Below are 20,620 nucleotides of genomic sequence, written 5' to 3'. Positions count from 1 at the left end.
ACTAAGTGAGATGTTAAAATGGATTTGTGAGAAGAGGCAATTTGGTCTTTTCGACACGGGGCTTTGCCTAAAGATAAGTAAATGGTATTCGCAAAAGTAAAGGTACGGAGTGGCGAATAAGTTAAAAATGGGATGCTTTCGGTTTTTTTTCAAAGACATAAATACGCAATGTTCATCAGTCCGACCGCAAGTTTATACGTTGGACATCATCAAATCGCAAAAGAGATTTATGACACAGTGGATTTGGACCATCGAATACTTTAAGATCCACTCACCTCTCATCCTAAGTCCTCAATGGAGGAAAAAGAGCACCCCAAAAGAGAAAAACGGAAAGAAATATTTTAGTTTCAAAGATGTCATTTCTCATCACTTTCGCATGTTCCCCACTCGAGGACTTTGCATTGCATAGGTTAAACTCCATTGACTTGACTCAAAGGCTTAACTTCTAAGAAGGGTTCATTTGATTTTTTTCGTGTGAATGGTATTTACGAAAGTAAAGAGAAGTCAGTCATTATTGGTAGAATTAAATACTTTTTTCAGATTTTTCAGAAACATAAATACATATGTGGTCTTCGGTCCAATCGTGAATTCACATGCTTGGCATCATTAAAACGTAAAAAGAGACATTGACATCAGGGATTTGGACCATTAAACGCTTCAAGGTCCACCAACCTCTTTATCCCCACGTCCTAAATGGAGACAAAAGAAAAAGAACTTCCAAAAAAGAAAAGGGAAAGAAATACTTTTTAGTTCCAAAGATGCCTTTTCCTAATAGCTTTCACATGTTCCCCACTGGACCCATTAATTGCATTTGCAGAGGTTTTACTCCATTTGACTTTACTCTAAGGCTTCATTTACGGTGACCAGTCTTCCTCTGAACAACATACTGAAAAAGGTTGGTTTTTTTAATCTGTAAAATACTATTAAAAAAGGAAATAAATTTAAAATTACGATTAATACCACGAAAAATCTCAAATCGGTACACCTATGACAAATTTACCTCAAACTAATTTTTTTACCATAAAAAAACCCCCCAAACGGCATATGTATGACAAATTTACCTCATACTAATTTTTTTACAACAAAAAATTCAAAATAAATACATTTATGATAAATTTACTAACTATTAGTTTCTGTTAAACTGGATTAATACTACAAAAAATTACAAACTGCAAACGGAGGGTAAAACCTCAAATCAGTACTCCTGTCGACTGTAACGCATCATTCAGTAAAATTTAACGAAAATTAATGGATGATAAATTTTTTACAGAAGTATTAATTTGAGATTTTAGATAAATTTATTATAAATGTATCAATTTAAGGTTTTCACGGTATTAACCCTAAAGGGTGCATAAATAGCCAAAGAAAAGGAGGATGGTCCAAGTGGAGTTCCGGTCAGGCGAGGGCCACGGTGGTACGGTTAGTAGCCACGAGGTGGCACCCACCACATGGATCAACAGCTACCCTTCGTCGTGGAAATTGCTGATCAAGATTCAACACCTTGACTTTAACCTACTAATTTTCTTTTTTCTCTTTAGAATTTTCAACAACTACCCTTTATTTAACTCTTTCATTCTATTCTATTTTATTACGTTCTTGGATTTCGAGTACGGCCCCCGATCAATGATAATCCCGCAATTCTCAAATTTTTTTTGGGAAAATTCCAATTTGGGGTCCAAAATGGGGCCATTTTCTCAAAATGGAGTCCCAAGTGGACTTAGTGCCAAATTGGTACCCAAAGTCCCAAAAAGTGTCAAATAAGGGTCTCGGTCGCCGGCCGGCCAAAATACCTGCCGGCCGGCGATCCCGCGACTGTTCCGGTGAACGGAACAGTGTTTTTAATTTTTTTTTTCCTTTTTTCTGCTTTTTTCTTTTCCTTTTCCTTTTTTTTTTTCTCCTTTTCCTCCGCCGGCCATTGCCGGGGCCGGCGGAGGTTGCTAGCCTCAGGCTGAGGCGGCCCTGGCCGGCGAGGGCGACCCAGGGTCGGGCGAGGGCCGCCTTCACCGGCGTTGGGCGAGGACCGCCTCGCCCGGGCCGGGCGGGCGAGGGCGACCGTCGCGCAGATCCGGCAAGAGCTCGCTCGACCCTGGGTCGCCCTCGTCGACGTCGGGCGAGGGCCGCCCTCGCCTGGGCTGGGCCGGCGAGGGCGGCCCTTGCTGGGGCCGGGCAGCGAGGGCGACCCTCGCGGATCCGGCGAAGGATGCTCTTCTTGGATGCGGCGAGGGTCGCCTCGCCCGCCCACCCAGGGCGAGGGCGGCCTCGCTCGGCGCCGGCGAGGGCGGCCTCGCCCGGCCCCTGGGTCGCCCTCGCCGGCCAGGGCCGCCTCCGCCTGAGGCCAGTGACCTCCGCCGGCCCCGACAATGGCCGGCGGAGGGAAAGGAGAAAAAAAAAAGAGGAAAAGGAAAAGAAAAAAACAGAAAAAAGGAAAAAAAAATATAAAAATACTGTTCCGTCACGGAATAGCCATGGATCGCCACCGACGGTATTTTGCTACGGCGATCCGCACTTTATTCGATACTTTTTGGGGACTTTGGGTACCAATTTAGTACTAAATCTACTCAGGACCTCAATTTGAGAAAATGGCCCCACTTTGGATCCCAAATTGGAATTTTCCCAATGTTTTTTTTATCAACCCCTTCTGAATTTCCGTATCCACTTGTGGAGTATGGAAATGGGGAGATTACAGATCAGCCGTTACTCCGGTATTCACGCGCCTATTTCCGAGTCTTTCGCTCCCACCATCTCTCTCTCTCTGTCTCAATTATATATGTTGATGATTGCACGGAGAGAACTCTCATCTGAGGCTCCCGTTCTATCTCTCTCTGTCTCTCCGTCTCTCTCCGAAGCTTTTCGGGTTCGTTCTTGAAGAAGAAGGAGAAGAAGAAGAAGAAGAAGAAGATGTCTCTGCTCTCCGATCTTCTGAACCTCAACCTCTCGGACACCACCGACAAGATAATCGCCGAGTACATATGGTACGTCCCCTCGGATCCGAGCCGGGATCTTCCTCGTGATTCTTTTCGCGTACCCTTCTGGCGTTAACTGCTGAATCTTCCGTTTCTAGACGTTCTTTGCCTGAATCTTTTTTTCTTTTTTTTTCTCTTTTGGACCAGGATCGGTGGATCGGGTATGGACTTGAGAAGCAAAGGGAGGGTATGACGATCTCTTTCCTCGGCCTTTAAGGAAAAAAAAATCGATTGTTAGTTCGCATGATGATGTTTCCTTTTATACTGGATCTTGACTTGGGTTTCTGGGAAATTTTCTTGGTGGTGTAGACTCTTAATGGACCGGTGAGCGATCCGGCAAAGCTTCCGAAGTGGAACTACGATGGATCGAGCACTGGCCAGGCTCCCGGCGAAGACAGTGAAGTCATATTATAGTATGTGCTCTCTCTCTCTCTCTCTCTGTATGTTTTCTTTTCTTTCATTTCTACTATTTGTAATGTGTTTTCTGGGGTATTGATGAGTGAAATGGCCTATTTTGGTGTCTTGTGATAGTCCCCAAGCAATTTTCAAGGACCCATTTAGGAGGGGCAACAATATTTTGGTGAGCGAATCTTGGGAATCTATAACGATTGTAAAGCTAGCATAGAACCCCTTTCTTTGTTCTTCCCCTTTAAAATATTTCCATATTTGAAGGTCATGTGCGATGCTTATACTCCTGCTGGAGAGCCCATCCCCACGAACAAGAGATTCGATGCTGCCAAGATCTTCAGCCAGCCAGATGTTGTTGCTGAGGAGCCTTGGTACAATGCCCAGATTTTCTCATCGTAATCACGTTTTAGTCCTCTAATTTTAACACAAGTCACAGATACTAAGGAGAACTGGGGGTGAAAAACAGGTATGGGATCGAGCAGGAGTACACCTTGTTGCAGAAGAATGTGAAGTGGCCGCTCGGCTGGCCGGTGGGAGGCTACCCTGGACCTCAGGTGATTAACTTAGAACCACGCCCTCTTCCATTAATATAGCCTTGTTATACTTGTTATCTTTGTCGTCCTCGTATGTGATTAGGGCTTGATCAAGTATGTTTAGTCTAACTTTAGTTGCTTGGATCTGTCTTAGCTGCAATTGAATCCTTGCTCTAGCAACTTTGGCTCTAGTTGAACACATTTGTTTTGGCTTTGTGGATTTGATAGGGACCGTACTACTGCGGTGTTGGAGCCGACAAGGCACTGGGTAGGGACATCGTGAACTCTCACTACAAAGCTTGTCTCTATGCTGGGATCAACATCAGCGGCATCAATGGCGAAGTCATGCCCGGCCAGGTACACTTAACCTCGAGACCTTCAAAAAAAATGAGAGAAAAAAAGAAGAATTTGTCCCGTTTCTTTCCTGTGTTCTTGAAATCCCCAAAAATTTGTTGCTTCTGAACAATTTATCGTAACTGTAAATCTCATCCCTCATTCATAAATCTTATGATAGTGGGAATTCCAAGTTGGCCCTGCTGTTGGCATCTCTGCCGGAGATGAACTGTGGGTGGCTCGCTACATCTTGGAGGTACTTAAAAAATAGCCATTAATTAATTAATTAATTAATTTTTGCAGTTTACCACTTTTTTTTCTTCCATTGTTCTTGATAAAGTTGAAGTAACTTGTGATTTTACTTTCTTCTTTCCTTATTGACAGAGGATCACAGAAATTGCTGATGTTGTCCTCTCCTTTGACCCCAAGCCCATTCAGGTTGACCCAAATTTCCTAAGATGTTGTTCACATGCTTCATTGTAACATTTGTCTCTAGATATTGACTTTGTAAATTACATTTTTTTTTTCAATTAGGGTGACTGGAATGGTGCTGGTGCCCACACAAACTACAGGTAAATTTGCACAAGAACGTTGAATAGTATGAATTCCTTTATTGACTTTGTGCAAGAGAATTGCTTCTTTAGAAGAGATTATCAAAGGAATTGGTATGTGTAGACTGTAGAGGGTATAGAGCTTAAGGCTTCTAATTTGAATTTGACCGCCGTTGTTTTTTACAGTACCAAGTCGATGAGGAACGAGGGAGGATATGAGATTATCAAGCAGGCGATTGAGAAGCTCGGAGTGAGGCACAAGGAGCACATTGCTGCTTATGGAGAAGGCAATGAGCGCCGCCTCACTGGACGACACGAAACAGCCGACATCAACACCTTCTTATGGGTAATTAAACCTTCATTTTGCATTCAAAATACTATGCTTTACCAATAGAACAGAGAATGTAGTAATCTTTTCTACCATGTTCACGAATCAATGTACATGCTAGAATAAGTCATATAGGCAGTGAACCCTTCCGATCATTCGACATCCGTCAAGTGGCCAAAATTTGATGAACCATCTGATACGTACCATTTAAATCTAATGCTAAAAAATGGTAGCCGATGCGACATTTTAAAATCCCAAAGGGTTTGGCTGAGTGATAAGGTTGAGAGTTTGATGCAGTTACGTGCATCGGTGCAAGCTAGCCATGACTAAAATTCGTGCACCGAGCTAATCTCGAAAATGGGTGTCTTATTACCAGGGAGTGGCGAACCGTGGAGCGTCGATTAGGGTTGGGAGAGACACGGAGAGAGAAGGCAAGGGCTACTTTGAGGACAGAAGGCCAGCCTCCAACATGGACCCTTATGTGGTGACCTCCATGATTGCGGAGACCACCCTCCTCTGGAAACCATGAAAGACCAGAGACGATTGAGAAGAGAGGAAGAAGCCAACAGCCACCGACTTGATGTTCTCCTAAATCATCGCAATCAAAACAAGAACATCCGTTGGGTTCTCTCTGTTTTTATGTCCTTGTGGGGGAGTGTTGAGAACAAGAAAAATTGTACCTCGTTCTGTTTCCTTTCTTCTTCAAGATTTGGTTGTCTTATGCTAGGGTTAAAGTCTGGGGTAAAGTCAAGATCATGCATATTGCGGTGGTGTCTTCGGACGTCCAGCCATTGTTACGTACCGTTTGCATTTATCTTTATGATGAATAAAGTCGACGACTACATCGACAACTTAGCGTTCTCTTTTGCTTATAAGATGTTTTTGTGTTGGGAAGATGAGTCCCTCTCCTTTATTATATTGGTCGTAATTTATGAAGCTTTGAAAAGGGTATGCAAATTGGAAGACGCATTCATGTGATGGAATGGAAAGATAAGTGGAGTCCCGCGTTCGAGTTAGGGAACATGAGTAATTATCGTTATTAAATATACGTGTTTCGTCCATTGACGAACGCCACCACCAGACACGCCACGATGAACCAGATCTTGGAATTTTGCCTCGACGGCAGCCTCCTGCCGTGTAGCTTGTATGGCAGCCACAACAGCACCGACAGCCACGTCATCGTCGGCTTGTATGGCAGCCACGTCAACGTCAGCCAACGATCAACGTTACGTGTAACAGAAGTTCGAAATGATTGAAGTAATGGAGATAAAATGGAAACAAAAGAAAGTCCGAATGGTTAAAGATGGCGAACGCTTGGCCAAGATAAAGATCCACACAACCATCCACAAAAAATGGTTTCATCCTATTCCACAAAAAACGCCAATATTCTGTTGGCGTTTGTTCACCCAAGAAGAACTTACAAAGATTTCTAGATTTAGTCACTTAAAAAAGATAATTTCGAAAAAGAAAAAGTTGGGATTATATCATCGATTCTAAGGTGAGAATTAGGTCAAGCATCTAGATCTTTGAATCGGTCATTGGAAGATATGGTGCCGTAGTCTTTGGAGCTACTCTTCCACAAATCTTTTCATCTTTGCAGCCACACATTCACCAACCCCACACATGCACTGATAAGTCAATTACATTACTCGATCCCACAATTGAAATCTTTGAGCCCACCAGTTCAGATATAGCTGGGAGAGAATCCCATCGTCTAGGGTTTCTTCAGTTCGATTCTTAGTCAAGTGAAAACTTCAAATAAATAAAAAGAGCATAGGTTTGTCTATGTATTCTGTCCATCTGCATCTCAAGGTAGATATGTGAAGTATATAGCATAGGAACTTGAATAAGAAAAAATTAAGAGAAATAGAAGAAATGTCTCCATCTCCAACCACAACCACCTAATCCTATGAAAGGCAACACATGCATCTGAGGTTATCGGATGTTAACTCGGACATGTGAACTGAATCATTCGTTCCAAATTTTAAACCTTATTTGGTTTACTTTGAAATTGGATTATTTAAGGAATGAGAATCCTATTAGTCAACAATCGTACTCTAGATTTGTTATCATCTCTCTTATATCATTGGTCAATAGATTTATTCTATGAAAATGCCTAGATAAAATAACTAACTAAAGATAATATTAAATCCACATGTGTGAGCCTCGTGTGAGCGTTGCCTTGGGAGCTATATTCTCATCTTCCTTATATAATTAGCGCGCTTCGTAAACTATACTCGAGATTTACTTACGATTATGTATCAATGTGAGGTCTTGCAAGAGAGTCGCGAGCAAGAACGCGACATCAACACGACACGATCCATGTGATTGACTGCTCGATACATTTTGAATTGAGTAAATGCACCCAAAGAAACTGATCATCTAGAATCATATATTTCGTCGATCACTAATGACAGCCATTTTCTTGTACAAGCTAGTCATTTCAAAAGCATTGTTCTTGTTATGATAAAAGGGGAAATTATCCAACCGGTCCTAAATCTATTGTGCGGATGTCAATTCGGTCCTAAACTTTTAAATTTTGACAACTTAGTCTTCAACCTTTGCGTGAAATTCCAATTTAGTTATTCCGATCAATTTTCGTCTGACAATTGCTGAGGTGGTGATCCAATCATCGATGGCCGTCCTTTGGGCACACCGTCACGTCAGCGATTTCTAATAAAAATTTATAGGAAGGATTACTTTGGAATTCGCGCAAAGATTGAGAATGAATTGGCAAAATTGAAAAGGTTAGGAATGAATTGACTTCTGTACGATAAGTTTATGATCGATTAGATAATTTCCTTGACAAACTACAAAGTAAACAACCAATGAAAATTCTCAAGTAATTCATGCTCATACAAGCCCCAGAATCAGCACATTTGGTCAGGGTATCGAGAGTTTTTCTACTTATAAACTAAAGGTCACCCGTTCAAATCTCACCAATTGCGTACAAATTATTATGAGTCAAGAGTATCTGCATAGATCGAAGGTCTGAACTAAACGGGTATTCTCCAAGCCTCCGTACCCATGACCCTAAATTATCAAAAGAATTATACTTGTACGGCATATCATGACTAAGCTCCATTCTTTTCTTTTACTTGGCCAAATATCGTGATTAAGTCAACTATTCATAGTTTACGCTACATTATATTCAATTCGGATCTATGTCATGGCAGGTAATAGGTACTATCGCGATACCGATACCTTTACATTTCATAAACCATGTTCAATGTCTCTTTTCTTTTCCTCCTCTCATTATTTATAGAACGCCTCGACCTACCTACCTACGTTATAATGTCAAATTATTATGTACGACCTCCAATGATTGAGATCATGGAAAATTGGTGAAAAGGATCATTGGCCTCGACGTACCAATGCAGCAACGAGGGGTCTATCATTAGTTAACTTAGGTCTATTTCATGTTTAATTTTGGGTGAATTACTACACTTGACTACTATTTTGGCTTTTGATTATGGTCCACGTCAGAGAACGCTTATCTTGTAGGCTACTACCTAAAAGATAAAATAAAAGTGTAGAAAAAGCAATGAGGACAACCTAATTTACAACGCAAAGCAGTCCATTATGTCACGCAGAGGAATCATTTAGTCATGGCTGCGAAAGGAAAAAGGGTACGTAGATGCGTAATTCAGTTCCTTTTTATATACACGAGAAATGAATATACTGTTTCTAGTTATAATTTTCTGAATCTATTAATAAAATGTTCTTCTCCAGGATTTGTTGTGGATCTACTTGGCCTGAGCCTCGGTCTTTGCAGAAATGACTTAGGATCGGTGGTAGGATCTTGGATTACTCTTGTCCAACTATGATGATGTTTTAGGGAGTTTTGGCTCGGTGGGCTTGGAGCGGAGCTTGTTAAGATGATTCGGCCTATTCCCTCGCTTTTTCTAGTGCGCTTGGTGTTGCCTCGTGTCCTCCTGACACGCGGCAACTCTTATATTGACCCATGTACCCCTTCAACCGAGCCGGAGGCAGCGGCTGCGAGGGGACATCGGCCCCTCGCCAATGCGTGTGGACAGCAGCAGCTCTCCCGCTGCCTCAGCCACACTACCCCAATCCCCTTCACTCTATTCGATTTTTCTTTTCAAATTTTTACTTTCTAATTATATTGAAACGTTTTTATATTTCTAATTACCTCGGATATAATCCATGTATGGTGACACGTCAACATTTAACAGCCAAGTAAACATCTTTTTATTATCTTTTTTTTAACGGAAAGACCAAATAGGTTAGCGACCTAATTGGACCAAAAAACGTTAGAGGGTCTTAATTGAATATTTACAATAATTTAAGAACCTCTAGAAGCTTTATTCCAAAGAAATTGTTCAACATTAAGCCCGTCTCATTATGTAAAAAAGGGAAAAAGACACAAACAATCCATGAACGTTGGCTCAATGTGCCATTTAGTTCATAAACTTTTAATTTGTTCAATGTAGTTCCTGAACTTTATTATAATATTTGATGTGGTCCCTAGATTTTTAATTTGTTCAATGCCGTCCTTGAACTTTTGGTACTTGTTTAATTCAGTTCTTGAACTATATGAAAATATTTAATGTAGTCCTTTCATTAATTGAAGTTCATGGACTATATTGAATATTTTCATATAGTTCAGGGACTAAATTGAACATGTACCAAAAGTCTAGGGACCACATTGAACAAATTAAAAGTTTAGGGACCACATTAAATATTAGGCTAAAGTTCAGGGACTACATTGAATAAATTAAAAATTTATGGATCAAATTGCACATTGGGCTAAAGTTCAGTGACTGTTTGTGGGGAAAATTGTCCAAAAAGTCCTAAACTTATTGCACTTTTGCCAATTTAGTCCTAAACTTTTTAAGTTTGCCAATTCAGTCTTAAATTTTTTCACTTCTTGCCAATTGAGTCCATCCGGCCAATTTTTGCTGGCCGTCTGACCAACGCTGACGTGGCATTTTTAAATATTTTTTTTCAAAATTTTTAATTTTTTTTTCTGCCTTCTTCCCTCTGGCTGGTTCAGCAACCGGCGACCGGCCAGAGGCGCGAGCCGGCAAGGTCGATCTCATTGGCCTCTGGCGAAGCTCGCCCCCGTCGGCCACTGGCGAGGGTGAGCCTTGCCCACCGCTGCCAGGCCGACCTCGCCTAGCCAAGGCGAGGCCGACCTTGCCATCACTGGGCGAGGCTCGACCTTGCCGGATCTAGGCAAGACGAGGCCGACCTGCGACGACGTTGGCCAGCCTCGCTGTGGCTAGGCGAGGCGAAACCCAGCGACGGCGAGGCCGGCCTCGCCATGGCTAGTCAAGGCTCGACCTCGCCGGATCTGGGTGAGGTCGAGCCTTGCCCAACCAAGGCGGGGTTGGTTAGTGCTGTCGCAGGCCGACCTCGCCGTCGCTAGGTTTCACCTAGCTCAACAACGGCGAGGTCGGCCTCGCCTTGGCTAGGCGAGGTCGGCCTAGCAGCGGCGAGCGAGGCTCGCCCTCGCCAGTGGTCGGCGGGGGTGAGCTTTGCTAGAGGCCGGCGAGGTCGACCTCACCAGCCCGCGCCTCTGGCAAGTCGCCGGTCGCTGGACCAGCCAGGGGGAAGAAGAGCAGAAAAAAAAGATTAAAAAATTCGAAAAAATATTTAAAAATTACCACGTCAACGCCAATCGGCCGGCCAAAATTGGCCGAATGGACTCAATTGACAAGAAGTGAAAAGGTTTAGGACTGAATTGGTAAGAAGAGAAGATGTTTATAACTGAATTGGCAAACTTAAAAGGTTTAGGACTGAATTGGTAAAAGTATAATAGGTTTATGACTTTTTAGATAATTTTTCCATTATTTGTGTCATTATCCCTGTGAAAAAAAAAAAAGAGAGAGGTTATAATACGATGGAATCCACTACTTCTATGGGCTTGAAGCCCAAAAACGGGCCCATCTTTTCTGGTCTCTTCCTTTCGCACGAGATGTGAGACCACGTTTTGGGGTCCAGTTTTATAAAAATCCCCTGTTTTTATGTGAGGGATGGTGTGCGTGGTCGGGTCGAATGTGTTTGCATTTTGAAGCTAGAGCAATGGCGGATATACCAAGATTTATTAAGGTGCGGACGGACCGGGTCGTCCCATTATAGGTTCGGGATCAAGCGGGTATTGAGGAAAAGCAAGTTAAGGAAATTTAGGCTTTGTTTGTTTCGCGAAAAATGAATTACTTGGAGAATATTTTCCTAAAAATGATCATCCGTATTGCTTGAAATAATTAGTCGATGAAAAATATTTTCGTTCGTCAAAAAAAATTTATGTCTAAATATTTTCGTGAACGATGATAATATTTTTCGTTCATTCATTTCAATATATTCTACCATGAAACAAAATTGAGTAGAAAGAGTTATAAAAGACGGTATCCATAACGCCATTGGCAACTAGACCCTAATCTTAGTAAATATAAGATTCCTAATAAATCCAGAAGTGAGAAAACTGTGCCCTAATAAAATAGGAAATGATGAATAGATATATAGAACCCGTCCTCCTTCACCTAGCCCTTGCTAGTTAGTGACATGTGTCGGATCAATTGATTCCAAAATCGGTCAATTCTCGGTTCTAGCTGATGATTGGCAAAAAATTCTGAAATTTTAATCTTAGAAAAGCCAACATGTACATATTGAATCGAAAATCGAATTATAAAGTGGAGAAATTTGCAATAAAAATTAATGATTTTTCTTAGTACATTGGATCGGGTTTGATTAAAGCGAAAATTCCAGGATCAATTTCAAGGTTGGGTGTACTCGGGAACCAGCCATTCCAAAGCCGGGACAAGGAAATCAAACCGGACTTGACTTATTCCAAGTTCCAAAAATGGGAAGCAAACCGATTCTTCCCACAACCAACTTGAAACGAAATAAACCCAAGCGATTTCTAACTTGACCTTGGATAGTCGCTTGCTCCTAACGATTAGTCAACAAATTTAATATACAGGGAAGTGGGCCATATTCAATTCCCAACAAGAGTTTATCGCGTCACTTTATATATCGATTTTTTTAACACACCCGGCATAATTTTTAAAAAATAAAGATCCTATTATCGGAGGATCGGAGGATCTAGGATTCCCTTCTTCGTTTTGTTTTTCCACCAGGAAACCCACTTTTAAGAATTCTGAACCAATAAGCCAATGACCCCCATCAAATTTGCTATCTTTTGCTGCGAAGGCATATGCATGTCTTATGTATTTTTTATTTATTTGTTATGTTCTAACTCTTAACTTACTCTTAAACTTTTATCATGTCTCTTAGCGTGAGAATCGAAACCCACATCTAAAACTAAACATCTTCATCCCTAGCCCCCTTGAGAAAGTGAGAAATCAAACTCTCTATTTTCCCTTTCCCAAGTAGGAAAGAGTGACTACTGAGGCAAATCCTAATGCTTGATGCTCTTAGAACTTCGATGTCTAACTTTGGGCTCTTGTTAAACAACGTGATTACAAGACCATTAGTCTATAATTTCTTTTTAGGCGAGTCTGAAGATTGGCCCCGGACGTTCCTAGAACAATAATGTCTTAAGCAAGCATGCGAATGATGGGTACGCTTTGAATATTATAATCATACCCGTATAAACAATAATTAGCATAGGGCACTGCAAATCCATCATTCGTTAGTAAATTAGCCGTGAAGTTACTCCATCGACGAGAAAATAATATTCCAGGGATGATTCTCTTGACCCCACCGGTTAGAGTAGAAGAAGTTGATTAGACCTACTACTTCCACGTAGGCCCACTTGCGGATCTCTTTTTGACCATTGCGATTCGAAGTCGTTTTGCGAGTTCAATTCTAGGTTATCGCGAGTTGAATGCACGAGGGTGTTCCAAAACCAGCTCTTTTCTCCCGCAAAATCTCTCTGGCCGTGAAAATTAACCTGTGTTTGCACTCGCGATTATTCAGGGACAGAGATCAGACCTGACCCTGTGTTTGTACTCGAATTCCATCTTCCATCTTAAGAGCCAAAATCAGCTTCTCAAATCGTTAATTCCAATTTGCTGCTCAGGGACAGAGTAACCCTGTTTCCATGGTTTCACGTTTACTTAAAACTTGATATGATTTCACGGAATAGTAGATCGAATATTGGACATATCCTGATTCACCCAGTTGGAGATTAGGAAAAGAAAAGGAGGATAAGAAGAGCCCGCTATTTTATATATATCCGAAGTAGTATTTACAGAGAGGTCAAAAAACAGGGGAGCCAGAAAACAGAGGAACTCTGCATATCTCCTAGGCAATAACAAAAAAAATTGCCACCAACAAAGAAAAGCTCCGTCGTCGCCGTCATCTACTGTATAATATCATATCTCTGATTAGTCCGAGGTTTCAATCCGGATCAAGGGTCCCCGACGGAGATGGGTCGCCCGGCCGCCAGACCCAGCGGCGACCGTGAGCGCTGCCGCTTGATGATCTCTCTGGCCCTGAGAACAGGCCTCATCTCTGGCTGGACCGTCGACCAGTCCACGGCTGTCGCCTCCGATTCCTGCTTGATCTTCCTCACTTGGCTGTGAACTGGGAAGCCCCCGTCGTAAACCATCTGGTCCTTCTCCTCCGTTTTGCCATCCCTGTTTCCGTTGCATCTGCAGCTGTTGTTATTCCTCTGTTCCATCTTCTCGGTCTCTCTGAAAAGGCTTCGACAAGAAAGAGATTCTCTCTCTCTCTCTCTCTCTCTCTCTCTCTCCCTCTCTCTAGAAGTTCGAAGCTTGTGATGAAAGGAGGTTGCGTACAAAGCTGGAGTCGGGAAGGAGAGAGAGGATCGAGGGGGGATTTATACACGAGGAGACGTGGGGGCCAGAGAGAGAGAGAGATTGGGTGAGGAATACCGCAACTCTTCGGATGAGCTTGAGAGACGACTCTTTTGGACCATATTGACACACGAGAGCCACCTTCCTCTGTGCCCTCGCCCCACCCAAGTTAAACCTGGTCTCTCTCTCTCTCTCTCTCTTCTCTCCTGCACAAGAAAAGTCAAGAGCAAGAAAGTCCACACGATACGATGTTGGAATAGCGTGCACGATATTAGTGTCTCTGGGAGAACATTGAAGAGAGGGACGAGGTGTGAACAGGTATGGATAGGTGCACATTCTGGGGTCAAACTTGGGGAATTCAATGAAGGAGAATAAGTTACGGCCAAAGTAATACCGACGCGCCAAACAGTGATTCGGCCGGGTTGACCAGGACCCGGCTTCTATATTTCGATGATTATCTGACACACCCATTGGAATTATATGGTTTTTCTTAATCTTGGCATCGGAGGACTGGAAAAGAAAACTAAGAAAGGACCAAGGCCAAGTTTGATCCATGATTACTAGATTTGTAGGGGGCAAAGAGAACTTTCTGAAAAATTAATGCAGGGAGGAATTCTGGGTCACAGGATCTTGTTATTGTCAAAGGCCCCCCATCTATGTTCAGACTTTGAATCGTTTTTTGGTTTCCCACTCGATTAATTTAACTTGGTCATTTTCTTTTCTGTGTGTTTCAAATTTACTGAAACGCTCTCCCGCCGGATCCTTCTCACTCACCCATGCCCACCTGCTCAGCCACACCCACCCACCCACCACATCGACTTTACTAGACATAAACCAAATCAAAACAAATACGGATTTGACAGCAAAAAAAACGAAAGAAAAATCTCACAATTTTCAATACTAAATAACTCTTTTCAAGCCTTTTCGACTCTATTTAACACTTGATTCCAAAATCTATCCAAAAAATAAAAGAGTGATGTTAGAAATCGATACATTGACAGCAAGCGTCTACGGTAGCAATTTTCAGTTAAAATTGCCCACATGACGTAATTGGCAAAATTAAAAAGTTCAAAACTGAATTGATAAAAGTATAATGGATTTATAAATTTTTGGAAAATTTTCCCTTGTCCAATAGAGATCACCACTTCAACAAAAAAAAAAAATAGAGATCACCACTATCATTCAATGATCGGTTTTGTAAATTTAGTTTAGTACACTATAGGCTCCATTTGGTTCAACTTTGGGAAGGGGCTTTCGGCCTCGAAAGCCCCTTCCCAAAATGCTGAACCATTTGGTTCAACTTTCGGCCTAGCATTGGCCAAATGCTAGCATTTCGAATGCCGAAAGCCCAAAGCTGGTTCGAATCATTTTTGGGCTTTCAGCATTCCACAAATGCTGAACCCAAATTTTTTATTCCCAAATTACCCTCACTTATTTTGGCTTGTTCTGATTTTGCCCCTCTTGGTACTGTTCATCTTCTTCGTGAGGTGGTCAGCGAGGGAGGCCGGCGAGGGTGGCCGACATCGGATAGGGCCGGCGAGGTCGCACGACCCAGGCGACGGCCGCTTGAGGTCGCGCGACTGCCCAGGCGTCGTCGACCTGGGTCGTGCGGGGCCATCTGTCGCCTGGGTCACGCGACCACAGGCAGCCGTCGCCTAGGTCGCTCGACTCAGCCGGCCGGTGCCTGGGTCGCTCGACCTCAGGCGGCCGTCGCATGGGTTGTGCGACTCAGGCGGCCGCTGCCTGGGTCGCGCGACCCTCACCGAGGGTCACCTGGCCTCGGCGCGACGACCGCCGGTAGCAATCTAGCTCGCCGGTAGCCGTAGGCCTTCACCGGCAGCCGTAGGCCTTCGCCGGCTCCGGCGAAGGGTAGGATAGGTTTTTTTTTTAATAAAAAAGATAATTTCCAAAATCCTTTTGCAAAAAAAATTTTACCAAACACTATTTGGGCCAAAGTAACTTTACAAATAATTTTTTACCAAACGCCATTTGCATTTTCCTAAGAGACTTTAACTTAGGCTCCGTTCGTTTGGCGGAAAATATTCTCCTTTTGGAAAATATTTTCCCGAAAGTCATTTTCCTGGAAAATGTTTTCCCGGAACATAATTTTCCGGTGTTCGGCGAACAATATGAAAAAGTTTCGGAAAATATTTTTCACCGGCGACCGGCGGCGGCGGCGGGTGGCGACCTACGGCCGGCGACCGGCAAACCCACGGCGTCAGGCGGCGGCGGGCCATGGCTGCGGCGGGGCGGCCGGCGACCGGCGGCCAACGGTGGTGACCGGCGATCAACTTCCTCTTCCCACGGAAAATATTTTCCCTCCCATGGGCAATTTTACCTTCAATTTGAGAGAAAATGATTTCCTCTTTGTGAAAAGAGGAAATCATTTTCCTCAAATCAATGAAGATTTGGGGGTGGGGAAGGAAAATATTTTCCGGAAAAATATTTTTCCGTAAACGAACACAGCCTTAAAGATATTTGTATTTCCTCAAATAGCATTTGGAAAATTGAACCAAACGGCCCTAAATATTCTTAAGCATGGATATCGAGTTTCACGTTGCCTTCCGTTCCACGGCGGAGGGGCAATCCTGAAATTTCGTCTGACTTTTAGCGGGCGCGTGGGGCAGAGAGTCGAGAAAGATGGGCCGCCATCGCGGTGACGTGGCACTTCGGGATGGCATGTCGTGGCGAGGGAGGGACGGTTAAGTTAGTTAGTGGGGGGTGGGCAAGCGGTCCCACTTTGTCTTGCGTGAAGCTACGATAAGCACGGCCACGTGGCCGTCCGACCAATCATGGCCCGATCTCGAAACCTCTTCCTTCCTCGCACATGCCAGCCACGTGGCGGGGTTAGTACCATGCTACGTGGCGGAGTGGGTGTGGCTTGGTCGCCAACTACCAATCAGGGAGTCGCCGATGTCGACGGGAAGAAATCGCTGAAGCGATTGGTCCGTCGTTGCTTTTTTTTTTTCGCGATTCGTGGGGAGTGACGAATCGGATGGTTCGTGGGATGCAGATTGGCTTTCGCCGTTTTGGGATTACGTCATGATGGTTCTCCTAGCGGGCCTTCACGATTTACTTTGTTTTTTGGAATTTGATATCGTCGAGGAAAATGCCGAATTCATTTGTAAATTATCGAAAGGAACTAATTCTTATCGAGTGTTTTCTTTCTCTTTCTTTTTTTCTTTCTTTCCGTTTGCCAAAACTCTATCGAGTTCTCACCCTTCATCCCTCCTCACTAAGGTAGATCACAACCGTTGCACGTAGCTAGACCGGTTAAAATGGGTTACGGACCTATTTTTTAACCCATATTTAATAGATTGGGTTATTATATGAGTACGTTATATTCAATTAATAAATTTAAACTCAACTCTATAGGTCATAAATAAGTTTAATATGAGTGTTAAATGAATTCACATCTTACTCAGATCCAACTCGTCTCTACGACTCTCTTTTGCCTTTACTCAATTTCGAACTCGCTCAGTTCGTGCTTTCACCTTAATTTGGGTACGAGTTTTTCTAAATCGAATTAAATATGTAAATATTTTAATAATATGGGTAGGGTCGGCTCGGTATGGGTTGAATATGGGTTATTAGACTTTTATTGCATGAAAATTGATCAAAACGGGTTTAATAGGTCAATTTGGATTGGATCATTCTCGATCCGACCTCATCCGACCCAATCATTTAACGGGTCTACAGGTAGCTAGAGTTGTTTCCATTCGGATGTGCGTGCGATGAGCTGTTTAGCAAAATAGAAGTGTGCTAATTGCCCGTCAAGGTTCGATCAATGGGGAAGACAAACATCTCTGGGATGCGGGGGTTGCTTTTCTTGGATAATAGGAAACTAACTAGTAACCACCATAATGTCCCAAGTTTTAACTTTTTCCATTTTTGACAGCCTTGTTAATAGAATGGAGAAGATGGACTCGGTCTCCTCGAAATGGTTAATTCAGGTACAAAAACTGTGTAACCTGTTTGTTACGCAACCCATAATCATCTTTAACTCCTCATATCAATCGTGAGGAAACTGAATTGTGTAATAAACGACTTACACATGCTGTGAATTGTATTAAAGCCCATAAAAAGAAAAACCTTTTTCATACGGTACCAGCCCACGATTAAGAGGCCCAAATTAATATACGACGTGATACATATAATTACAAACTTTTGGTCGCTCACTTGAAGCAAAGAAGAGATTGGATGTTTTTGTTTGTGAATTAAAGAAACACACTACTATGCAAATTTTGTCTTTTTGTAACGAGGAGAACCATACATAAATCACAAGCGCGCAAGTACCTAACCAAACTTATGATCAGGTAAAATGCGACGCACAAGTACCTAACCAGACTTATGATAAGGTAAAATGCGACGCAAATACACGCACAAAAAGAGCACAATCATAGAAGAAGTACAAGCCAAACTGTCGTTTTTTACTCGGTCAGCCCTTCTCTGTGGATGAAGCACGTGAATTGCCAAACGAAATCTTATTTACGTGGTCGGAGTGAATTCGAACACTTATCCACCACCGAGAGAGCGCGTTGACTTCAAGAACGGCGCATGCCCGGTCTCCTCCTGTATGAAAATATTTGAAAACGAAATGCAAGAAATGAATTAGGAAATCTGCGAAAGGCCGCGGATTCTTCGAAGGAAGACTTGGGGAACGACAAGAAAGGAACATAGGGAAAGGAAGTCAAGCTGAGCGACCAAATCAAAGCACGCAAACTCCTAAGAGACACTGAAAAACCTAAGCGAATTGGTCAGCCCGAGACAACGTCACGAACGACGAAGCTGATCTACAAGTTCCCAGAAGGGTCTCGTGGGGTTCGCACTGTCTAGGGGACGTCACTGTTCTTGATTTTTTTTTGTCTACTTTGCTTATCGATATGTGGGGATCGTAACCAAGGCCATGAATGTATGAGGCCCACGAGCGATTATAGACATTTCAGTTGTCATGTTTAGACCTTATCCTAAGGCAGGCCTCGATCAAAGTTGGGCCTTTAACGACTTGAATTGACCATATAGAGTTAATAATCCCTTGAAGAATCACAAACCCTAAACCCAAGGACACGTTGGCCCTTTGATTCGACCCGCTTTTCAGCTAATAAGCGGTTTCGTTCCGCCCCAAAAAATGGAGTTTGAAACTTGGATTTTGATGCACCAAAACTTGATCGCGCTTCCGATTAATCATGCTGAAATGCTGAAAGGCATTGTATTGCGATTATCGATGCATTTGCTTCTGGTGACCGAGTCAAATTTATATGCACTTGAGATTGTCGAATTTGAATCGTCACGAGTGAAATTCTTTCACTATAGATGAAACGCCATACTTGAAATCTATATGGTTCAAATGTAATGACAAAGGGAACAAAACCCAAACAAGCTTGTGAACTTAAAGTACAGATTTTCGACTAGATAGGTTCCTGTGGCTGAATCCTAAATCAGTTTTTGGATGATGATTCTTGAGGGAAGCCCAATGCAGACCATATTTGGGTCAAAGAAGGGAAGCTTGAGACTTTACTTGAGATGTTCCAAATTTGACGCTTATGATAACGTGGCTGGAACAGAAGTTTATCACTTTATATGGAACGAAGCAACTGCATAAATAAGTCTACACATTAGGGGTGGTCGATTCCTACATGATTTGGTTCCCACCCAAGAATCGAGAACCGGACCAAAGAGACCGTTTTCCTATTCATGGATGGGTTAATGGAACCGGTTGCACGTTCGTTTTTAACACTTCCATTTGTTTCTTCAATTTCTTCAGATATTTCAGGCATTCTTAGTCATAAACGAAGTCAGATCAGGTGTCCTGAACCACAGCAAGGAAGTATTTGAATAGAAAGATTTCTACGAAAAGCAATGTACGATGTTAAGTAAAGCATGACAGTAACGCCGTACAAGTTCTTGCCTTAAGTCTAGCCAAGGTTGTTCATATTTTAGCAGCACAAGAAAGTTTCAATTTCAAACCACAAAGAGACTTTGAGTATGCAATTCCACCGGAAGCCCCATTAGCCAGAACAAGTTCTCTGAAAAACAGAGCATTGGATATTTACCTTGATGAATTGCGATTGCGATTGCAGTCAGCCAAAAAAAGAGCAAGAGAGGGAGGCTAGAGTCAGGTGAGAGAGTGAGACTGCTAGAGGGAGGCAAGAGTCAAGCAAGAGAGTGAGATCGTGAGAGGGTGGCAAGAGTCGAGTAAGTGCGAGGCGAGCAAATTAAGCGTGCGAGTGACTGAGATTAGGGTTTTTGTTTAGATTTGTGAAAGAGGGAGAGAGTGAGTCGTGCATGCCAGAGAGTGACCGAGCCTTGTTGTGAAAGATTATGCCTTTTAAGTTTTTACATATTTGTAAGAAATTAAAAAAAAAAAATCCAGTCCCAAGTGATTTGGGTGGGCGGTTTTACTCATGAAACCAGGAATTGGACCGATGCTTTCAGGAACCACTCGGAATCGGCTGGTTAGGTCCGATCCGGGCAGTTCCTTTTTCTCACCCTACTTCACACGTATAGTTATGGGGATGTTCGCCTAACTTCAATGAAAGGTTTTCATAAACGATCGAGCTTATGGAGGAGGGTATGCTCATTCTTCACTCCCCGATTCACGTGGCGATAAGAACGCGGGGTGCAATGTAGCTCGTTCTTTTCTTGTCTAACCACGCAACGAATCTATCGGAGGATTTCAATCGATAATCTAAACGATGGACAGAATATATGATTTCTGTCTAAAGTCGCCCACAAAGAAAACCCTAGTTGGATTCCT

General features: G+C 42.8%; 2 protein-coding genes across 2 annotated transcripts; one reads left to right on the top strand and one right to left on the bottom strand.

Annotated features, from left to right (window-relative positions):
• Positions 1–2,765: 2,765 nt before the first annotated feature.
• LOC115690221 (glutamine synthetase cytosolic isozyme 2) lies at positions 2,766–5,976 on the top strand. Its single transcript, XM_030616494.2, has 12 exons — positions 2,766–2,972; positions 3,111–3,150; positions 3,273–3,376; positions 3,495–3,543; positions 3,636–3,742; positions 3,838–3,925; positions 4,133–4,261; positions 4,419–4,493; positions 4,622–4,675; positions 4,772–4,809; positions 4,975–5,134; positions 5,493–5,976. Exons 1-12 carry the CDS (start codon positions 2,899–2,901, stop codon positions 5,643–5,645), a joined length of 1,071 nt encoding a protein of 356 aa, XP_030472354.1. The 5' UTR covers positions 2,766–2,898; the 3' UTR covers positions 5,646–5,976.
• Positions 5,977–13,250: 7,274 nt separating this feature from the next.
• On the bottom strand, positions 13,251–13,872 carry LOC115690237 (uncharacterized). Its single transcript, XM_030616517.2, has one exon. The coding sequence runs from the start codon at positions 13,725–13,727 to the stop codon at positions 13,455–13,457; it is 273 nt and encodes a 90-aa protein (XP_030472377.1). The 5' UTR covers positions 13,728–13,872; the 3' UTR covers positions 13,251–13,454.
• Positions 13,873–20,620: the final 6,748 nt, after the last annotated feature.

Source organism: Syzygium oleosum, unplaced genomic scaffold, assembly GCF_021117445.2.
Source record: "Syzygium oleosum isolate NSW1041296 unplaced genomic scaffold, Sole_v2.1 Sole_v2.09, whole genome shotgun sequence".
Classification (NCBI taxonomy): Eukaryota; Viridiplantae; Streptophyta; class Magnoliopsida; order Myrtales; family Myrtaceae; genus Syzygium; species Syzygium oleosum.
The sequence above is the reverse complement of the archived record's forward strand: the minus strand, read 5'-3'. Positions and strand labels throughout refer to the sequence as shown.